Source organism: Onychostoma macrolepis, chromosome 10, assembly GCF_012432095.1.
Source record: "Onychostoma macrolepis isolate SWU-2019 chromosome 10, ASM1243209v1, whole genome shotgun sequence".
Taxonomy (NCBI): Eukaryota; Metazoa; Chordata; class Actinopteri; order Cypriniformes; family Cyprinidae; genus Onychostoma; species Onychostoma macrolepis.
In genome coordinates this window covers 19,245,039-19,266,990 of record NC_081164.1, presented here as the reverse complement: position 1 = coordinate 19,266,990, position 21,952 = coordinate 19,245,039, and the positions used below count along the sequence as shown (strand labels likewise).

The 21,952-nt window shown below is 36.7% G+C and overlaps 1 protein-coding gene across 3 annotated transcripts; it reads right to left on the bottom strand.

The window, feature by feature from the left end:
• Window positions 1-535: 535 nt before the first annotated feature.
• Window positions 536-11,881, bottom strand: wscd1b (WSC domain containing 1b). Of its 3 annotated transcripts, XM_058790223.1 has the most exons (10): window positions 11,558-11,881; window positions 9,896-11,098; window positions 9,054-9,603; window positions 8,856-8,970; window positions 7,960-8,144; window positions 6,022-6,143; window positions 5,413-5,584; window positions 5,170-5,334; window positions 4,740-4,940; window positions 536-1,078 (listed from the first exon to the last, which is right to left on the bottom strand). In XM_058790223.1, exons 3-10 carry the CDS (start codon window positions 9,451-9,453, stop codon window positions 726-728), a joined length of 1,713 nt encoding a protein of 570 aa, XP_058646206.1. In that variant the 5' UTR covers window positions 9,454-9,603; window positions 9,896-11,098; window positions 11,558-11,881; the 3' UTR covers window positions 536-725. The 3 variants fall into 3 exon arrangements, with proteins under 3 accessions (XP_058646206.1, XP_058646207.1, XP_058646205.1); XM_058790224.1 differs by having other exon boundaries at window positions 9,054-10,074; XM_058790222.1 differs by lacking the exon at window positions 9,896-11,098.
• Window positions 11,882-21,952: the final 10,071 nt, after the last annotated feature.

Below are 21,952 nucleotides of genomic sequence, written 5' to 3'. Positions count from 1 at the left end.
AGCTCATTCAAGTGATATAACCCTTCAGATTTATGCTTTTGATTCACTGTTGTAATAAAATAACCGAAGGACACAAACTGTTCATCACACAAGAGTAAGATATCTCGTCTTTGTTCACGAGGGAACATTTTTCCCTGATGCATTTTTCTCTCTGGAATGAATGCATCTGTGTCCACTGAAGATGCTTTTACCCTGAGACTCCAAATGCACATCAGAAACACAGTTTCAAATAAATACACTTTGGATTTTAAGTATAAAGGCACCTGAAATGTCTTAGGATAGTGTAATCCAGGGTTCCTCAAATCTTTCCCTGGAGGGCCAATCTGCTGCAGAGTTTAGCTCCAACCCTGATCAAACTCACATACCTGTGATTTTCTAATGATCTTGAAGACTCTGATTAGCATGCTCAGGTGTGTTTGATTAGGTTAGAGCTAAACTCTGCAGGAGTGGGCCAGATTTGTGGATGCCTGGTGTAATCTATTTGAGGATAATATAAAAATGGACTGAAACTGATACTATGAGAATTGATCAGTTTAATGATAAAACATACTAATTAGACAGTCTTCACAATGCCATCAAACTGGTGACAGCACAACCACAAACATAAAGCACAAATAAAACAACAGACAGCAAAAACTTTGAGAGCACAGTTGTGTTTTTACTCAGGCACTTTGTGTTTCTGTGTCCTCCCTCCAGCAGAGGACAGCAGCTGTGTTCATGAATCCTCACCTGGGCATGTACTCCTGTGGTAGGCCGTCAAGGTTTCTGTCTCTGAGGGCTTTATCTACTGTGTGGATGTATTCATCTATACGAGCTTTCATTTCGGGGGTGAAGTGGTCAAAGGTCAGGCTACGTGATCCAGAGCGTTTAAAATGGCCATCTCTGTTGCTCTCTGTGCACAGAAGTCTTTCCTCGGGAATGCTGGTGTTCAGGAAATTGGTGATGGTCTTTAACTGAGGGACTAGATCTTTCTGTAGATTTTCAAAGTGTACCACCAGCAGGCGGTGGGCAAACCGCAACCAGGCCAGAGCATGAGACACCCACCAGGATGAATAGCTGTCCACAAACTCGGACCACTCTGTAAAGAACAAAAAAAAAGCAGCACTGTTAAAATGAAACTAGCATCTCCCACAAGCTTAAACCTAAGACTGCATAGCTTGGGGAAAAAACTGAATTGGGATTTTTCTGATAAAAAAAAATGCAATTGCGATTTAAAAAAAAAAAAAAAAATTACACAATCTCGGCTGCACAATTTTGTGATTATATATTAACATGGCTATATAATAATAATAATAATAATGCATAAAAACATAAACAGTAATAAATATAAACTAGTTTACATCATTTAGGATTGCAAAAGTTTTAAGAGCTGAATATTATTCTTCAAGAACCAATTAATTTTAATTCCATTCTTTTAAACCAGTACATTTACATGTTCGTTTAAAGTCATTTGAAATTCATAGAATTATATATATATATAAATATAATTCTGTGTATGTGTGTATATATATATATATGTGTGTGTGTGTGTGTGTGTATATGTACAGGTGCATCTCAATAAATTAGAATGTCGTGGAAAAGTTCATTTATTTCAGTAATTTAACACAAATTGTGAAACTCGTGTATTAAATAAATTCAATGCACACAGACTGAAGTAGTTTAAGTCTTTGGTTCTTTTAATTGTGATGATTTTGGCTCACATTTAACAAAAACCCACCAATTCACTATCTCAACAAATTAGAATACTTCATAAGATCAATAAAAAAACATTTTTAGTGAATTGTTGAGCTTCTGTAAAGTATGCTCATTTACTGTATATGTACTCAATACTTGGTAGGGGCTCCATTTGCTTTAATTACTACCTCAATTCGGCGTGGCATGGAGGTGATCAGTTTGTGGCACTGCTGAGGTGGTATGAAAGCCCATACCATATCTGCATTGTTGGGTCTGGTGTCTCTCATCTTCCTCTTGACAATACCATATTCTCTATGGGGTTCAGGTCAGGCGAGTTTGCTGGCCAGTCAAGCACACCAACACCATGGTCATTGAACCAGCTTTTGGTACCTTTGGCACTGTGTGCAGGTGCCAAGTCCTGCTGGAAAATGAAATCAGCATCTCCATAAAGCTTGTCAGCAGAAGGAAGCATGAAGTGCTCTAAAATTTCCTGGTAGATGGCTGCGTTGACTGTGGACTTCAGAAAACACAATGGACCAACACCAGCGGATGACATGGCAGCCCAAATCATCACTGACTGTGGAAACTTCACACTGGACTTCAAGCAACATGGATTCTGTGCCTCTTCACTCTTCCTTCAGACTCTGGGACCTTGATTTCCAAATGAAATGCAAAATTTACTTTCATCTGAAAAGAGGACTTTGGACCACTGAGCAATAGTCCAGTTCTTTTTCTCCACAGCCCAGTTAAGAAGTGGCTTGGTAGTCCTTTTCCTGAAGGTGTCTGAGCGTGGTGACTCTTGATGCACTGACTCCAGCTTCAGTTCCCTCCTTGTGAAGCTCTCACAAGTGTTTGAATCAGCTTTGCTTGACAGTATTCTCAAGCTTGCAGTCATCCCTGTTGCTTGTGCACCTTTTCCTACCCAAATTATTCCTTCCAGTCAACTTTGCATTTAATATGCTTTGATACAGCACTCTGTAAACAGCCACACCTTTCAGTAATGACCCTCTGTGACTTACCCTCTTTGTGAAGGGCGTCAATGTTCGTCTTCTGGATCATTGCCAAGTCAGCAGTCTTCTCCATTATTGTGGTTTCAAAGAACAAGAGATACCCGGAGTTTATACAGTAGGGATGGTCATTAATTGAAACTCAAATGTAAATATTCTAATATTTTGAGATACTGATTTTTGACTTTCATGAGCTATAAGCTCTAATCATCAAAATTAAAAAAAAAAAACTTTTTAAATGTTTTACTTTACATGCAATGAATCTAAAATATATGAACTTTTTGAAATAACTTATAAGAAAAAACTTTTTCACGACATTCTAATTTATTGAGATGCACCTGTATATTATATTAGTGGTCGACTGATATATCGGCTGATATTTGGCATTTTTCAAATATCGGCATCGGCCGATAAGTATTACAGATCAGTGGTTTGGCCGATGCGTTCGATGCGGGACTTTTATTTTGACGGGGATGAGAGCGGCAGCGCCTGAGCACACAGCGCTCACATTCTCCCTCTAGTTCGCTGTCATCGTTAACAGTTGTGTCTATACGGATAGAAGTCTGTCTAATAATCAGATAGAACTGTTAAACAAAGGAATTAAATGTATACAAAAATTATTATAACGACTGATTTTATATTATTAGTAACAGAAAGGCAAACATTATAATACTTTCTCGTTTGCCGACAGCATTCAGCAAATACGCATTTATATCATTTAAACAAATCTTTGAATGACTATATTTCACAAACCTTGCAAATTTAGTAGAATCCAGTTGTGAGATCTTGTGAAGTGTGCATTTGATCACGTGTGCTCTGTGTGACGGTCAGTCAGGAGGAAACGCGTGATCAACAAACTTGAAACTTGTGATTTCAAACATAGCTGCGCTTTATGCATTTGCCCACTGTGATATTCATGTCATTTTCACGGTTGTGCTATATGTAAAATGACTGTTACCTTGGCTTTATTTGAACAATATGATTCCCAGTGCACACAAACATCCCAGAATACTGAGTGCCACAATTACAGTGTTTACTTCCTTTTAAATTATATTTTTATTAAATATTTGTTTCTTTGTGAAAAATACTTGTCATCTAAAGTATAAGTATTTTTATTTTACACATTTATTTTTTAATCCATTTTCAAATTTCTTAAATATTAATTAACATTAAATAAAATAATATCGGCTAGATATCGGCCATCGGCCACCTTGCTCTCCAATATATCAGCATCGGCTGTCAAAAAAACAATATCAGTCGAGATATATAATTGCATCCAAAATAAAAGTTTTTGTTTGCATAATATATGTATGTGTACTTTGAATATTTATTTATTATGTGTATATATAAATACACACACATGCAGTATATATTTTGAAAATATTTACATGGATATATATTTATATTCTTATATTTTATATTACATATAAATATATTTAATATATACACATAACATATTTTTGTTAAATATATACATGCATGTGTTTGTATTTATATATATATATATATATATACATAATAAATACACACAGTACACACACATATTATGTAAACAAAAACTTTTATTTTGGATGCGATTAATTGTTTATATATATTAACTCTAATATATATATTAAAATAAACAAATTTTTGGTATTTTAAAACATTATAACATTTAATATTTACTCAAATTTATCAACACTGAATTCATAAATGTATGCAAAACCAACAATTTATATATATACTGTATTACATCTATGCCTACAGAGTTTTAAGACCTTTTCCAGGTCTAGAAACCACAAATTAGGCTTCCTCATTTATCCCAGTTTTACAAGTTTTACAAGTTTTTTTTTTTAAAGACAAAAACAGTTGTTGAGGGATAGAAATACGTTTTTTTTTTGTTTTTGTTTTTTATTGTTTTAGCTTATTGTAATGCTTTTTTATCTTATAAATCATCATCTTATATAAATCATCTTGCGGCCACTTAGTAGTTTGCTGAAGTCCCCTGGTTAAGACCCATTGCTTTAAATTCTTTTAATACTGTAAGGCTGAAACTAATGGTGTTTCTATCATTAGCACCTTTGCTCCTCCAGTGAACATCTGACGCGTAGCCCAGGTGTCCGGCACACTTGCGGTTGAACTCTGCCATTAGAGAACGATAGGGGTTTCGCATCAGCAGGATGGCCGAGTCGAACATTTCGATCTCTCGCTGGCCGCTTTCATGAGTCTTGACGCAGATGACTCTCCCGCTCTGCCAGTAATCTTTCTCTCCTTTAAAACCTGCAGAGAGGTGAGAGAACCACTATTTCTGAAGAGAAACATTTGAGCTGAGTCTCCATTTGCTAACAATTGAGATGTTTAAGAGATGTCAGTGTTGATCTTCTTTCTTTTGGGCAAGATCTAAAAGTGTTTGTGTTTCTGATGAGTTCATTTTCTCACTCCTGCAGACTCATAATAAATCTCACAGCTGAAAGTGATGAGTGTTTAAGTGCTATTAGTGGACTTTCACCTTTGTTGTATAGAGATCCATCAAAGTAATAGCTGCCGGTGTAGAATCCAGTGGCGAGTTCAATCAGGTGACGTAACCAGGTGTTTCCTGCCCCTGGAAAGCTGGACAGGGCCACAAGAGTGCTGGACTTCTGGGGCAGAAATGTCCTTTCTTTACACGTTGCATCTGAAAGAACAGATCTTTTCTGCTGTAGCATTAGTTCTTAAAAGAGCCGTAAAGTTTGAGTTACATGCTGTAGGTTACCTAGCACAGGAGTACTGTACACCCAGTAGTAGTCAAGGTCATAATGAGAGGTGTGGTTTGTTTTGTTGCTCCTCTCACACATGTATTCCTGTTCACTCATCTGGATTGTGAAGAGAAATGGGACATGGCTGCAGAAACAGTCCTGCCCTCTCAAAAGGGCCAGTGGCAGGTCCTGATAAGGTCACACACAATTTAAAGGTGAAGGAATGGAAATAAAAGTGTAATGAGTAGTGATGATCAGCCAAATTATGTTCTTCTAGTCTAGACAAATACAGTGTGAATTAAATGGGGATTTAAGAATGTTGGTATTATTATTATTAATAATAATAATGATAATGATAACTTGGCCCCAATAATATTAATGATGATTATTTTTATTACTATTAATAACAAAACAATAATAATAATATATTATTTGTTTTAATAATTTATTTTATTATTAATTGTATACTTAATAATGTTTTATAAAAATGATTTTATTATGTTTTTATTGAATAGTAGAACTAGTAGTACAAGTATTATTCATAATGCACATTATTTTTCTAGTCTAATGATCACCCTAAAGAAAACACATTGGTATGGATGAATACAAGCATTTGTGAACTGAACCTGATCTGTACAGGTCTCGATACACTGCTGAGTAGTGTGTGTCGGGCCAGAGGTCTGAATCAGGAAGTCAGCGGTAGAGTTCTGTGGCTTCTTGTAACAGCCGTGGTAGTGCACAGTTCTGTCTGAGAAACATTTAACAGAAAACAGAAGTCGTCTTACCCAAAGCCTCAGGTGAACCTCACTGTATTCAGCAAATGCCAAATGAAGTTACAACAAGAGCAGTGCTCACTATCTCTCCCCAGGTGAAAAAAAGTGCAGTAAAATACACTTTATTTCAGTACACTTAGTATAATGTACTTAAAGTGCTCTATTTTCGCGCACTAATTTTGTACTTAATATACTAAAAATGATTCTTTAGTACTTCTTAAGATAATCTTAAGAACATCTAAGTGTAATCAACTGTGTGCTTTTAACATACTTTCTCTGTGTAAAAAAAAAAAGTATTTTGTTACCACTTGTACCAATTGAAATCATCTTTCATTATTTAAATATATTCATCATAATTAGAAAATAATAAATACATAAAAAATGTATTTATAATGTATTGCCCACATATTTTTATAGGTTGAATAATTCATTCAAATGTATTGTAATTGTTAACATTCCCTTTATATGATCTACTTAACTACATGTTTATGGTATCTTTAAATGGTACAATCAAGTACACTATTACTATGTCATTAGTAGCACTTTTTTTTACACATTAGAAATATAGTACTTTATGCTAAAAGTATACTTACTGTTAAATTGTGAATCTAAAACACATATGAGTGAATAATCCAATAATGTGCTATTAGTGAATTTATAGTAGCCTAAGCACAGTAGGGTTTTGCTTAAGTAATACATTTCTACTGTATTTTTCATGAAAATCCAAATAGAACTTAGTGATAGTATATATAAAAATCCACTAAAATTTTATGTAAAGCAATCTGTAACACAGTTCGTAGATCGGGAAGAAGGAGGCGGGAACCGGCGAACGTTCAAACAAAGTTTTAATAAAATAAACAAACATCAAAGTAAAGTGGCAGCCCCTCACGGACGACTGCCGCACATAAAATACAAAATAAAAGTCCAGGCCTGGTCCTCTCTCGTCTTCCACTGTCGTCACTCCTCCTTTTATCCTTCCGGAGCTCCTCCGTGGGACTCGAGACCGGTGAGTGGCGCAGGTGTCGCTCATTATCATTCACTCCACCGGCCTCACTCCGTTCCCACGGCTCTCGGCCCCGCCCCACTCGCCACACAATCATAGCACACTTCTAAGCAATGCAATTACAAAACACTTCTGGTACTTTATCTGACTATTTAAAATCAATTCAAGTGTTAGTGCTAGTGTATTTATATTAAGTGTACTTAAGTAGCACAGTTGGGAAAATGTACTTATAACTATTACATTACTGATATATTTTAAATAAAATCAATTTAATTTAAACTTAGGATAACTATATAAAAGTGTACTAATATTGAACTAATTTTTAAATCATTCAAAGCACACTTTTAAGAAATACACTAAGACTCCTCTGTATATTTTTGCGGTATAGTATACTTTATTTCAATTTAAATATCAATGGTATTCAGTATACTTTTGCAATTGCACTGAAGTACTACCGAAGTAGAAATATACTTTTAATTAGTGTATTTGTAGTGTATAACTTTTACAATATTATTTAGCACAAAAAATAAGAATATACTACAAATTGACTTGCTTGTATTTAAGCTTTTTTGTTGTTGTTGTTGTTGTTTTACCGGGTCACACTTTTCTGTCTTATCTAATCATACTCCATCCTGGCCCAGTTTAGTCCTGAGTTCTAGCCTTTAAACTAGTTCTTCTCTAGTCCATTACTCACAAAAAAATCCCATTAAACATGTCATATATGTGTATGGCCTGTTCATGCAGAATCACACTCATGTTTGTAATACTTCTGTTTTAATGTGACTCACATCTCCTCTGTCCTGGAAGTCGATCCTCAACTCTGTAAACAGACATGCGTCCCACTCCTCCACAGCGGGTTCCTTTCTCTCCACGGCAATCGAGATTACAGTCCTCACCCCGAGCCCGGCGGGCACAGACCCGATTTCCACAGTGACACTCTGCTCCATACTCCAGCCCAGCATACCGGAACCCACTGCAAAGAGGACACGGCCTTTAAGGCACGGTTCACTCAAAAGTAAAAGCCCTCATTTACCCTCAAGTTGTATGAGTTTCTTTCTTTCTGATAAATATTTTAAAGAATGTTGGTAACCGACCAGCTGATGGTCCCCTTTCACTTCCATTGCATAGGGAATCTTTAACTGTTCAGTTACCCACATTATTCAAAATATCTTATTTTTGTGTGTTCAGCAGAAGAAAGAATACAGCTTTGGAGTAAATGATGACAGAATTTTGGGTGAACTATTAAGGGAATTTACATAGACATGCACATGCCATTCTATTGTACTCTGTTATATTTTACATTGTTCTGTTCTATTCTGCTTTACCAGTCTTATTTCGTCGGAAATACTTCTGAGCTGAAGAATAAGGTGGATAAATGTTGGCATTTCCTAAAGGAAGCAGCACATCATATTTTGAACAGTGAATACATTTTTTTTTCTTCTGACTTTGAATATTCCAAGTTGATTATTTTAAAATGGCATTTCTGTATTTGAAATGGCTTTGGTATTTATGTATTTTTAACACTCTTTCTCTTCCTGACTGTGACTCTCTGGATGAACTCCAGGTCAGTCACGTCAGCCAGCTCACATTCTGCCACCTGCTTCTGTGGATAAACACTGAACGCATTCTTCTAAAAGAACAGGCTTTCTTTCATTTACTCTGTGTATGTTCTTTAAGACGTTACCTCTCAGAGCAGGTGTCCTGACACAAGGCGCTGGTCATTTTGCGGAAATCATAAAGAATAGTCCCGCCGAGTGCGTGCTCTGTTTCATTGTTTATAAAACATCCGATGTAGGTCCCTTGTTGAAAATAATTCAGAAACAATTTAGTATATAACTATAAAAAATCTCCAATTTAAGATGGTTATTTTATAAACCATTACCTTTATGTCTGGCTTTCTTGTGTGACAGATTATGTTCAGAAGAGCTTTTCTGTTCAGCATTATCATGGAACCAGTGGCGTCTCAAATGCCTGATCTCCAGATTACGAGATATGAAGTGCTTTTGGTCCTTTCTGCTGTCTGTCTGATCAAGAGGTTGGTTCTCCATGACTTGGATGACATTTCTTCTGTACAACCACCTGGCAGCAGGTAGCTCCAGGGATCTAGGTGGCGCTGGTAGTGAAGGTAGCGCCGCGGTATCTGTTTCTCTCTGAAATGTTAGCACACTGGAGCGCTGAAGCAGTAACACGCTTCCTGCCATGATGTAAGCCACACCCAGAAAAAACAGAAGCAGCTGAGCCCGCCTTAAAAAGTGCCGTAGTCTGTAGAACGGTTTGGCCATCCTGGTTCAGATCATTCAAGTGGATGTCAAAAAATTATTTTGCTTATACAGGACAAAGAAATACAAGATTGTATATTCTAGGCAACATCCTGATCTTCATCCTTTTGAGATTTAGCTCCTGGTGTCTACAGCATCATGACTTCACAGGACCTAAAATAAATAGAAACGACTGTCAGGATGAATACAAGATCAGACAATCAAATAAACCAATGTTTGTCTTTAGATTCTAGCCATTTACTCAGATCTGAACATTTACAGTAATATCAAAAAATAAAGTGAACCACTTTTTCTGTAGATGCTGAGAAGGCTTGTTGTGACCCTGAAGGGGCTTCAGCCCTTTGGGGCTAATGAGCTGTTTGTGATGAATCGATTAGTGTCTAATTATCATTTTCCCTTTTGATTTATTAAACATGTTTGGAAAAACAAGAAGACTGAAAAGAACCTGCTAGCAGAAACATAGTGTTTCTTGAAAACATCTACAGAAGGAATCGCTGAATTGTCTTTGTGACTTGTTCTTCTTTGTGCCTGGTGGTTTATGGGGTGCAAGTTGTCTGTCTGTCGGAGTGATGGGTTGGAAGAAATTTCTGCCCGTGGGAGAAGAGAGCTGTCCATCCTGCTGAACTTCATGTCACAGATCACAGAGCTCATTCATATTGCAGACAGAGAGAAGATGTCCAGATTCATCAGTGTATATAGTAAAGCTTATAAAGTAATGTGTCGGAGGAAATCATTTGTTTTGCCAGAGTATTAGTAGCCTATACTTTGCAACTGAATTTATCTGAAATCTGATATTTGATTAGTTTAACCCCAAGCTCAATACAAGCTCAACGTTTATTACCAGAAAAAAAATCATTTTCTACTTAGGAAATATCAGTGTTACAGCGAGGCAATTATAATGGAAGTGAATATAATATACTGTAAATGTTAACGCTAATGTAAGTGTTATTACTAAATGTTGCAATAGTATAGCCAAAAGATGTAAACAATATTTTAGCTTGATTTTAGTGTAAAAATCACTTATAAACTTTTTCTGTCAGTGCTGTCAATTGGGCTTAACTTGTATTAAACCCAGAATATTCCTTTAAACTCCAAAATGGATGTAACAACTATTAGAGAATCAATCATTTTGACAGCATTATCTCCTAATATTTTCCAGATTTCCATCAGGACTCTACAAATAACAGCGAAGCAAACAACATATGGCATTGCTTGTTTAAATTCATCATCCGCTCTGAAATGCTTGACAGTTTGTCATGTAGAATCTGTGGAAAAACGGTCTTTGTGCCAAGAAGATTCTCCAGGAAAATAGCACTTGTTTCTAGACTAGTGTTATATTTCTGCAGTAAATTGTGCAGCCTAATATAGAAATTGAAATTGTTTACAAGCTGATTGAAAAGCCTTCCTCTTCTTGATGGGAATCTGATGATCATCATCCAAAACATGTTGTTTTTATATCAGCACATTTTAAATGACAGGTTTTTTCTTCTTCTTTTAGGTCATTCTGAATTAGCCTATTTTAGTTTATATTTTAGTCTTAAGGGTTTGTTTAGCTCTGCAGAGCTCTACATCTGTTTGTTACATTAAGGCATACAATTTAGTCTATTAATAATAGACTGTAGAGAATAATAAGTTGAATATGTTCAGTCTGCAAGAGAGAAAAAAAGTAACATTCTCTATAAGGTCATTTAAAATGCACTTAAATATTCAAAAGAAGCAGAAGTTATGACTACAAAACCGAGCCAATGTTCATTTATTCATCTATAAAACTTTCCAAGCGCAAACTGTCAATCATTTGAAAAGAGATTAACCTCACTGTAGTTTAAACCTCTCTTATAATGAGTTTCACGAGCAGCTTCTCTGGTTTACAAGAACTTTTGTTCATTTAGGCTACTCCCGTTTGAGATGATTAACCTGACGTTATTCTTATGAGCAAAACACAACGTGAAGTTAACGGTTATCAAACGTTAAGACAAAACGAACCGAGACTTCCATATACTTTTTTATGAATACAGTACGATATTTGCCAGTAAATTATGCATAAGGCTGCATTCAGATACACATCAGAGATTATTAGAGTATGTACTAACCTTAAAAGGTCGCTTACCTTTATGTTAGTGTGTTGCCTCAGATCAGGTGCGGTTCTGACGGACGCGGATCTGTGCGTCTCCGTGCGTCTCCAGCGCTCTGACACGCGAGTCCGGTGATTCCTGACTGGAAATACTCGCCGGCTCTTCCCCGCTGCTTAACTCTAGCCGTCGATTACAAAAGAATGTTTTCATCGCATGTTTTAACTGCTTTAACGGTTTCTAAATCTTCTGCAGTTTTTGGACGACTTTTTGTGACTGCATGTCCTTTTGAAGTCGTTGGAGAGAAATGAGAGAGAGTCGTGAAGAATATTCACCGAATTAAAACGGCGTTGTTGTTTCCTGGCAATGTGTAAAACACGGACTGAACCGTGTGAGCTCATTACAGAGTAACCGCTGATGCTCTGAACCAGAGCTTTACGGAACCAGCAGGGACCCAGACTCTCTACCAGCACCAAACCAGGCACCAAATTATAGAAAGCCAACTTGCTTGATTACACTTTATACTAATATCTATTAAGATCATTAACTATAAGATTATAATGGTTCAAGATTATTTGAAACATTCATTTGGATTATGCTTTTTTTTTTCCTGCACTGTAGCAAATGTTTGTAGTTTGAATCTCCCAAAAGCTGTTGAAAACATGGTATATTTCACCCCCAACCCTAAATTATATTTTGCATAAAGAAAATGAAACTTGTTTTTATTACCATTAGGATTTTTATTTCTCTAAATTGTACAACAAAACACCTTTCCAACAAATTCTCATTGCAAACAATTAATATCTATTTATTTATTTAATAACAATGTGTTAATCATGATTTTAATAAAAAACAAAAATGTATTTGGACACTGGGTGATTCTCATTTCTGTATAAGAGGAATATAATGGTGTCAAAATCCTTTATGAAAAATGTTCTTTTATTTTTTTTCTTCTCTTTCTGTATTTTTCCTTTCACTCGTACACTTCAAGCTCTCAAAATGCCTCTTTGTACAGCATTACACAGTTTGATTAATGGTGATTTAATCACAGGCTTTCAAAATCATTTCTAAGCTCTTAGCCACCTTTTTTTTTTTTTCTTTTTTTTTTAAATGTGGATTCTGTTCTCACAACTAACAGGGAATACATTAGGTTTTTATTTGGACATTAGTTATTTGCCATGGAGATCTGTAATACATCAGAGAGGGAGACTGTGGCTCACTGGATGGGCTTTTGGGTTCTAGATTTCCTTTGGCTCCAGAGATCTGGCACTATCTGTGCTGCCACTGAGCAGGACGGAGCACATTCATCTGGCAAAGATACACATGGACACATGGATACACACACACACACACACACACACTCAGAAAGAGCCTCTAAAAAGAAAGATAGAGACATAAGCACACTCGTATAGCTCAAGATGAATTTTCTTGACACTCCATTGTACCTCAGAACAAAAAGAAGATAAACTCATGCATTCTGTCCCTATTGTTATCGAAATGTCTGGCATCTTGTGCATATATTCATCCTCTATTCTATATACATACAGTGAAACTGTATTAGATCATTTTAAAATAATTGAGCATGTTAAGAATCCTTTGCAGTTATGTGAACTAGTACTGTGTGTAAGAATCTGTCCGCAACATAATTATATTTCCTCATCACTGTTATAGTATGCCAAATATTGTACATTCCATAAAACTGTCCTTGATTTTTTGAGATATTTAGAATCATTGTCAGCAACCGTCATCTGTCTGAGTGACTCATGTCCACTAGGGGCTTGTGTGCCTTGCACTCGCTTTGTTAATCTGTTTTTGAGGTTTGTCCCTCAGGAACACTGACTGCAGAACAGTGTGCGACGTTTTCAAGTAATTATATTGCACTTATGTTCAAGGTCAGGGACCAATCGACCAATTGATTCCATTTGGTCCTGGTGGCTTGGCCCAATGGGGAAAAACAGATTAAAATCTCTTGATGACCGCACATTTAAGGGCTCCAGGCACAAACCACAGATACAATCTGCCCTGCACATCTCTCTGATGAGAGCCATATACACCGAACTGTCTGTCTTTCCCTCCCTGTCTGACTGTCACACTCTCTGTTTTGCGACTGTTGTATTTTCTTTGGCTGTTTGGGAAACAGCAGCTAATGTGACTTTCACAATCCGTCAAACAGAATTAGTGTTCAGACATGCGAGAAATATGCAGATCATTTTCTGTGCAGTTCTCATGGCTTCTGGTTTAAACCTGGGTGAAACGATTAAGCTTGGTTTTTAAACATCAGAAATAATGAAAACCTGCTGAATTTTTCTTGTTGGCTCAGGCTGGCAAATTTGCTGATTTACCCGTATTCATAGATGTGTTAACCTTATTCCTGATGTCGTAATTAAAGTGAACTGGTTCATACACAATTCTTTTTTCATTGTATTATACAGAAAGTTCCCATCCTGGATGCGGATTGGCCAATAAAGCCTTCCAGTCAACATAAATGCACAATAGATTGCTTTAGTGCCCGCCACTTTTTCAGCATAATTGGTTCGGAGTATTTTTCTGAGTAGTCTTATAAACCCTGGACCAAACCAGTCAGCTATGATGTGAATAACCACTTTATAAATCTTTATTTATTCCAAAAAGTATTTGAAAATCAGACAAAAAGACAAAGGTACAAGACAGCTTAAGTGAGGGAAAGAACTACAATCCCATGAAGGATTGCAAATGACATAATCAAATTTAAAAATGACGAAACAATATAAAACTATTCATTAAAAGTTGTTGATTATATCTGTAAAAACGATGTAAGTTTACAGCATCAATTCAGCTGTTAAACACAATTACATTAAAAATATGTTGAAATAATGTGAACAGCTGGCTTCAACAAAAGCATATGATTAACAACCTCAGAGCTCACAGTATGTTCATCTTTAAAGGTTTATAAGTTACTGTTAAAAATCAATTTCCAGATGGAGTAAAATGTTTGTAGACAAAGCTCCACTTTATAACTGTTGCATTTAACTCAGAAACGCTAAACAAAATTTACTCTAATTTGTCCAAAGACCTGAAGTGACAAATGTGAACACAGTTTTAATGATTTTCTGTTGCTTTATTTCACCCAGCGACCCTGAGAAAAAGCTTTTATTAGGCTGGAGCTTTTATTGGGCCAGAGCTTTCCATGGGCTATTATTACATGCACTTTTCAATCTTTTTCTTTTTGTGTCAGTTTTTATGCGTAAATCCCACCGTGTTGGTGTTTTGTCAGAATGAACCTTTTTTTTGCGTGCTGAAGTCTGTCTGCAAATGAAGTAAAGAAAAGTGTGAATAAAGCCAGTGGAGGTGTGTTTCTTTCTCTGACCTTTTCATTCTTTAATGAGGGTCTGCTGTCTAGAAGCACCATCTACGCTAATGAACAGACCAGCAGTGAAGAAAATGCTATTAAATCACAGCACTAAATTACACATCAGAGTGCTGTCATAATATACCAACACATTCAATAGCGGAGTTCTTGGACTGGTTTGGGAATCACCATAATAAAATACTCTGATTTTCCACAATCAGCAGTGCACTACTGAATCTACAAGCTGTATTTGTTCACAAAATGTAACAATGCGACTTGCACAATTCAGTGCAACATGTAGCTTGATTCCTGACAACTCTTATGAGCTGGTTCTTTTTACAATCGTATGTGGTGTGGTCCAATTCCCAAACACATGACTGTGCTAAACTGTAACAACGTGGATGTAGTACATCTGCATTTCATTCATTCTACCCATATTCATATTATATGAAACATACTTTTTTAACAATTATGTTTCAAACCAAATGCAGTACCTACTAGCCAGTTTGCAAATTCGGGAATGCAGCTTATGAGCCGTGTCTTTTTTTACACCAGTGTAATGTGATTCCAAATGATTGACTCGCATGATCTGGCTCGTTTTAGTGAATCAAACATACACAGCATAGCAAGTAAAGTCTTACTCCATATTGAATGACTTGTCTGAGCCAGCTGTTTTTAGTCAATCAGGAGCACACAACTAACAAATGAGTGATGCATATCATACATTAATAAAATATGCTTTGTGGCCAGTTATTAGACTGGTTCTTTTTGCATTGTAGTCTGATCATCTGCATGTATTTTAGATTTCAGTTTATTATTAGTGGTTTTATATGGTTTTTGTTATATTTAGGGTCAGGGTTTTGTTTAAACCTGCAGCCAGACAAAGATTCTTAGAAAAGAGAGAGAGGGATTTATCTTCACAGATTCAGAGGTGTTCATCGGAGCTCAAACCAATGGAGAGAAGAGAGAGGGCTGACCTTTGTCCTCATGAATTCAGGTGAAAGAATGACTGCCAAAGTGCAGGTTCTGTTGCATTGTAGAGCTCATCATCTGTGTTTTGGACTCGTTCTTCAGACAGACTGCCTTATGCATGAGAAAGATCCCTCTTTGTGCTCTGAGGGGTCCTGCTGTATGTGTCTCTGTCTCATCTGGATGGCAGTCATGCTCTGACTGCGTTTTATGCTCCTGAGGAGAAGCCTTAGGTTCTTATATGCACACACACATACACACACACAGACAGACAGAGGCTTGTGGAAAATAGTGGCCTGGAATTCAAATGAACGTACAATAGAGCAGGCTGAGGCCTTTGGCCATTTCTAGTTGAAACCAATGCTAGCAGCCCTTTATCTCTGCGGCATTTAAAAAAAATCAAACCTGACATTTCATGTGGGCTCCTGGGAAATATGGGCATACAAACAAAATATGTGATTTAAAGTCAAGCAAGTAAACAAAACACTCGGAGCCAAGGTGATTTCTACTATCTGTGGGCATCAGCTTCCTTTTTCAAATGACTTGAGGACTTTCATTAGCATTTCTAGTTTCTTGAATATGAATTTCTTACAGGAATACTCTTCTAAAAACGGAACGTCCTGTCATTTATTTGTTCGACTTCATGCTGTGCCAAATCCATAAGCTGTTTTCTGTGGAATGAAATGAAATACATTGTTGACAATGTGTTTAACACCCGATCAAGCCTTCCATTTGAGATTAGCGGTAAGAAAACAGTAAGCTTCATTGTGCTGGTGGCAAACTCTTGGCTGGAGAGATAAAAGGCTCAAGTGTTTTCCAGACGATTCTGTCTAGAGACAGTGAAAAAAAGTCTGTCATTTTCAGTTTCAATCTTTTATCCCCTTGTCTTTGTTTTGATGCTTTATTTTTCCTACACTATCTTCAGACCAACGGAAAGAGTACCTACAGATGGAAATTAAATAAAGCATCTAATGTAAAGATTTGTAGGAAAAAATGTGTGGTCTGTGGTTTTTTTATCAAAATTAAATCATCAAAGAAATATATTCTATATAAGACGATGTCTGAATGTACAGACAGTTCATCAGTTAGGTATTATTGGTGCATGGCAGACGACTACATACCAGTCATTTAGGTAATCAAGTTCTTTCCTGGTACAATCAGAGACTCTGACAGAGACAAAGTGAATCTGCTAAGTTCATTAGATGAGTAGAGAATGTCAAAGTAATGGAGACCCAAAACAGAATCAACCACTTTCTTTACATCAGAGTTCAACAAAAAGGATGTTTTTTCCATGGTTAAAATACGTTTTAGTAGCAACATAAGTTCACTGGAAAAGGCAGATTATACTATGTTGCTACTTGCATGTTTTGCAGCACTTTCAAAATATCCAGTGAGCAACAATAAAAGCATCTTCAGTTTTCCTAAAGACAGATGAACATAAATGTCGTAGTGTATTATTACACTGATTGCGGCAATTCTGAAATGAAATGTTCGATGACTGGTGCTAAAAGGTTAATACTCTAATCACAATCGAAAACAATGTACTTCTTACACCATTGCATCTCAGTTTGCATCTGCAAGCTTTTTAGCTCTTTTATCTAGAGTCGTGACTCATTTTCATTGGAATTGTACCAGAGCGTTTAACATTGCAATGCAACGCCACACCAGGTGAGTTACCGAGCAAGTTTACTTCACCAGAAAAGCTGTACATGGCACTAGTTATGTGATCCAAATGTTAAAATGTATTATTTTACAAATCATGCAATATGGTAAAAGTGTTATGAGATCATAACATATAGGAACCTGTAATCATTTGTGTGAAAAGATTATAAAAGTTGTTTTACTGCCACTAGTGTTAGCTGAAAACTGCAGTGAACTGTTTGTATAGGTATGTTTTTGGAGTTTTGCACAATGTAGGTAAAGGCATGTTTTCACCATCATTTTTTCCCAACAATTCTGTTTTATGCCATTGATGGTAAAATTGCCTCAGTCTTGACTATGCGCCATATAAGGCTGACACAGGGTGTTTTTGGGAGCTGAGACAGTAATGAGAGAACGCACGACTGGTTTACAATTGTGCTGGGTAGATTGTAATTTTTTGCTCCTGCCTTTCTGAGTTTAATTGGCTTAGTTCAATAATGAAGTGGCATGAGAACAGCTCTGCGCATGAGTGCGCTTCATTCTGTAATTGAGACATTTGTTTGACGGCGTGAGATCCCCAGGCGTGTGGCATTCGTACTGCCTCACTTTAGTGAACGACATATGATTGGCAGTGATGTCACTGAGTGCCATGAGCCACTGCCGAGCTGCTTATGCGAGTAATTATTGGCGAGTGATTATTGACGTGTAATACTCAAAAGTTATGAACGAAGTGCCAATGCTGTGGAAAATTTGCTGTGAAATTATCCATATATGCAGCACTGTGGGCAATCAACAAATGCTGAGTGTAAAATGAGGAAACATTTCAGATGTGATTAAGGGGTAGTTCACCCAAAAAAACATTAATCTAGTTATGCAATAAGAGTGTTCTGTATTGTGAATAAACCAGTCTAGGCACGTTGGAAAAAAAATGTGCCCCTACCTACAGTACATTTTTGTAAAGCTCAAAAAACGTACAGTTCATTGCAGTTGCCAGTTAAAATTAACACTGTTGGCAGTACAACACAAACAAATTTTATTCCTTTTCACACAAGATTGATTAATAAGACTTCTTTTCATGTGGTTCTTGACCTCATAACACTTTAACCATAGTGCCAGCTCCATATTTATAGCTTTTCTGATATAAACTTGCTCAGTAGCTCACCTGGTAAAACATAAGTCACGATAAAAAAAGGTCAAAGACTTGTAGAATCAAGCTGTCACGAATCCGGGTTATGGTCTTCCGTTCACTCACCACCAGAGGTCACTCGCTCATCACATGGACTCTTGCACCACACTATTGTTGCACTTCACCAGACTACATTTCCCATCATTCATTGCACCAAGTACACACAGCTGTCTCAATCACACGCTCACACCTGAGAACTATCACACAATCACACACTCTATATAAACCATGGACGTCCGTTCACAGTTTGTCGAGTATTGTTCTGCGTGTAGCACTCTCCAAGTGTTAGCTGCCTTACTAAGCCATTCTGTGTTTATGTTTAGCTCTGTGTTTATGTTTAGCTCTGTGTTTAGTTCTGCATATATCCCTCTCCTAGCGATAGCTGCTTTACCGAGCCATTCTGTGTTTGTTTAGTGCCCGTATTGTCTAGCGTTTATCGCTCCCCCAGTGATAGCTACTCTATGGAGCCCACTTAGTTGTCTTAGTCTTGCCTTTCCTGTTTCCTCGTGTTCTGATTTCTGCCGTTGTATCTTGGATTAACCCTTTGCCTGCTGTCTCGGACTCTGTTCGCCCCTGCCCGGATTATTGCTCGTGTACCTGGATTACCCCTCTCGTCTAGCCCTCTGGATATTGTTCGCCGATCGGAGACCACGAGAGACCACGCCCGTTCACTTGAGTACTCTTCTGCCTTGCCCTCTATATACCTGTTTGCCATTTGTGTGACCCTGCCTGTTATGACCATGTCTCTGACTAATAAAGCTTTGCAAATGGCTCCGCACGCCTCACATCTCGTTGACCCCGTTACACAAGCTAAAATGGCATGGCTGCTTCAGCAAATGTGTTTTTATCTCATGTTTGCTTTTGTTAATACTATCAGTTAGGTTCAGAGTAGGTGGTACATTATTTTCAAACCCCGCGTTAACCTTTTAGTGCCACTCACCAGACATTTCATCTCCTAACTGCCACTGCCACGTACTACAACCAACGCAATAAAACCATGCCAGATTCACGTTTATCTGTTTTGGGTAAACTAGACGTTTCACTTTTGAAAGTGTTGCAAAACATGTACGAAACAACGTAATATCAGAAATGTCACATTTTCCAATGAGCCTGGGTTGCAACCAGCTTATGAAATACACTGAAATCCTGCCTTCTGAAATCTCATTCATTCTTTGCTAAACTATCCCTTTTATATGACCGTAAAAGTGTTGTCATTTTGTCAGTGATAGTGAAGACAGTCATTATACTCAAGTGTGAATCAGACCTCAAGCATATTCTTCTTGGCTGCCTCGACTGTGACCTTGGATCAGAGGATTGAATGACATAGACATGACACAACTACCTGACAGACCTGTTCTCTCTGATTAATGGCCTCATATTGAGGACAATGTAGAAGATGGACACCAGTGAAATGGCAAATGAACTCGCTGACTCGTGCACACTCTTGTCAATGTTATATTGATTTACTGATACTATGTGCACTTCAATTAAGAAAGTGCATTACAGAAATTCATTACTTGGAACATGGAAGCAATGGTTAATAGAACGTATGTACAGAATAAACTAATATGCAAATGAGCATAATTATGCTATGCTGACGCTGTGTTTATTTCAGTTATTTATTTATTTGTTCAATTTTTATTAGTTTTAGAGCAAGAATAAAAAGAATGAATAATTTCTGCTGTATGTTTACAATTTTGCTGGACACGTACCTGAAGCCCCGGGAGAAAAGATGTGGTATCGTCTGCTCTGTTGTTGTGGTTTTCTCATCTTAGTGAAGCCATCGATCACATAATCCATTTTAGCCATGAAAGAAGAGGAACCTAGGTCCTCTGATAGCAGCTACTGATTGATTATGGCTCATAAATCCAAAGTTATGACAAGAAGAAGAGATAATTCACATGTGTGATTTGTGCATGAGCCATATGGGGGTAATGTATAGCCTCTCTTATCTCCAAGAAGTAGCCACATCCAACCCTGTAACGCTGGTTTCTGACATTATACAGCATTTAGACAGATGTTGAGACCACAGTCATCCATTACAGAGAAAAATCCATGGAGTGACGAAGAGGAGCAGCACCTGAGATTATATTTACCTGTTATGGCTACTTCATAATTTTTTGAGTCTTAGATTTTAGTAAATGAAATTATATGAATATATATAATCATAATCACAAAATAATTATTTATTATTACATATCTCAAAGACAATAAATTCTGATGGACTAAAACTATATGTATATAAAAATAAAAATTCTAAATTTACTCACCAATGGATCTTCTGCATGGGTGCTGTCAAAATGTGTCTCCAAACAGCTGATGAAAACATCAACAAGTAATCCACATGACATAAAAAGCTGCATATTTTAATGAAACATATCCATTACTATTTTCAATGTTTTAAGTTTAAAATGCCCATAAATCCATAATAAGTGAAAAAGTCCATCTCTTGTTGTCCCTTTCACATTAAAATCCGTCAACATATTTGTTTAGATCTCTTTTTGTTTGTAAGCAGCGTTTGATCGATTTTTCTCCTGATTCAAATTAAATTATTTTTTTTCACTGGTGAAAGCATTATTATGGATAAGGGGACTTGTATATTATCCAGAAGCAAAGGTCTTAAATTAAAAATGCCTTGGGGATGGATTTGTTTCTCACAAACATAGCTTTTCACTTCACAAGATAATTTATTAATTGATGGACTGAACTATTCCTTTAAACCCTGTACATTTAAACTGTGCTTTGGCCATAGGTCTTGTAATATCAAGTAACTTGCATTTCAGGCAGTCTTTGGAAAGTTTTATTTATTTGTGTATTTTTAAAAAATGTTTAAAACAAATTTTACCTGGGTATTAGTATATCAGATTCAATCTCCCATCGTTCTTTGGCTGTCAGGGCGGGAACACATCAGCGCTCTAATCTCTTTGCATGCAAACACAGCTTTCATTTTCTGCTTTCGTGGAACTAGCTATAAATATTTTCCTTCTCACTTGCCTTTTTTATTAAAGGAAATCTGATTGGCTGAAGGTTGAGTTTATTAAAACTGTATTTCCTCAGTCATAACTGTACAGCATTTCCAGCAATTGTGACACATGCTGTTATTCTTTTTCTTTCTTATTCTCTTTGTCGTCCTTCATGATTCAATCACAATGGGCTGCTGGGATGTTTGCAGCCACTGTGCCACACAGTTATGGGAGTTCATGAAAGTTGTCAGCTATGACTGATAATCCTCTCATGCCCTTTTCCTTTCCTAAAGAACAGCTTTTATATTGTAGTGACAAAAACACAATATTAAAAGTGAAAAGGCTA

Coding starts and splice junctions, on each gene's coding strand:
- wscd1b (XM_058790223.1), bottom strand. CDS start 9,453: ATGGCCAAACCGTTCTACAGACTACGGCACTTTTTAAGGCGGGCTCAG. Junction 8,971..9,053: donor CAAGAAAGCCAGACATAAAG/GTAATGGTTTAT, acceptor ATTTTCAACAAG/GGACCTACATCGGATGTTTT. Junction 5,335..5,412: donor GTACAGTACTCCTGTGCTAG/GTAACCTACAGC, acceptor CTGTTCTTTCAG/ATGCAACGTGTAAAGAAAGG.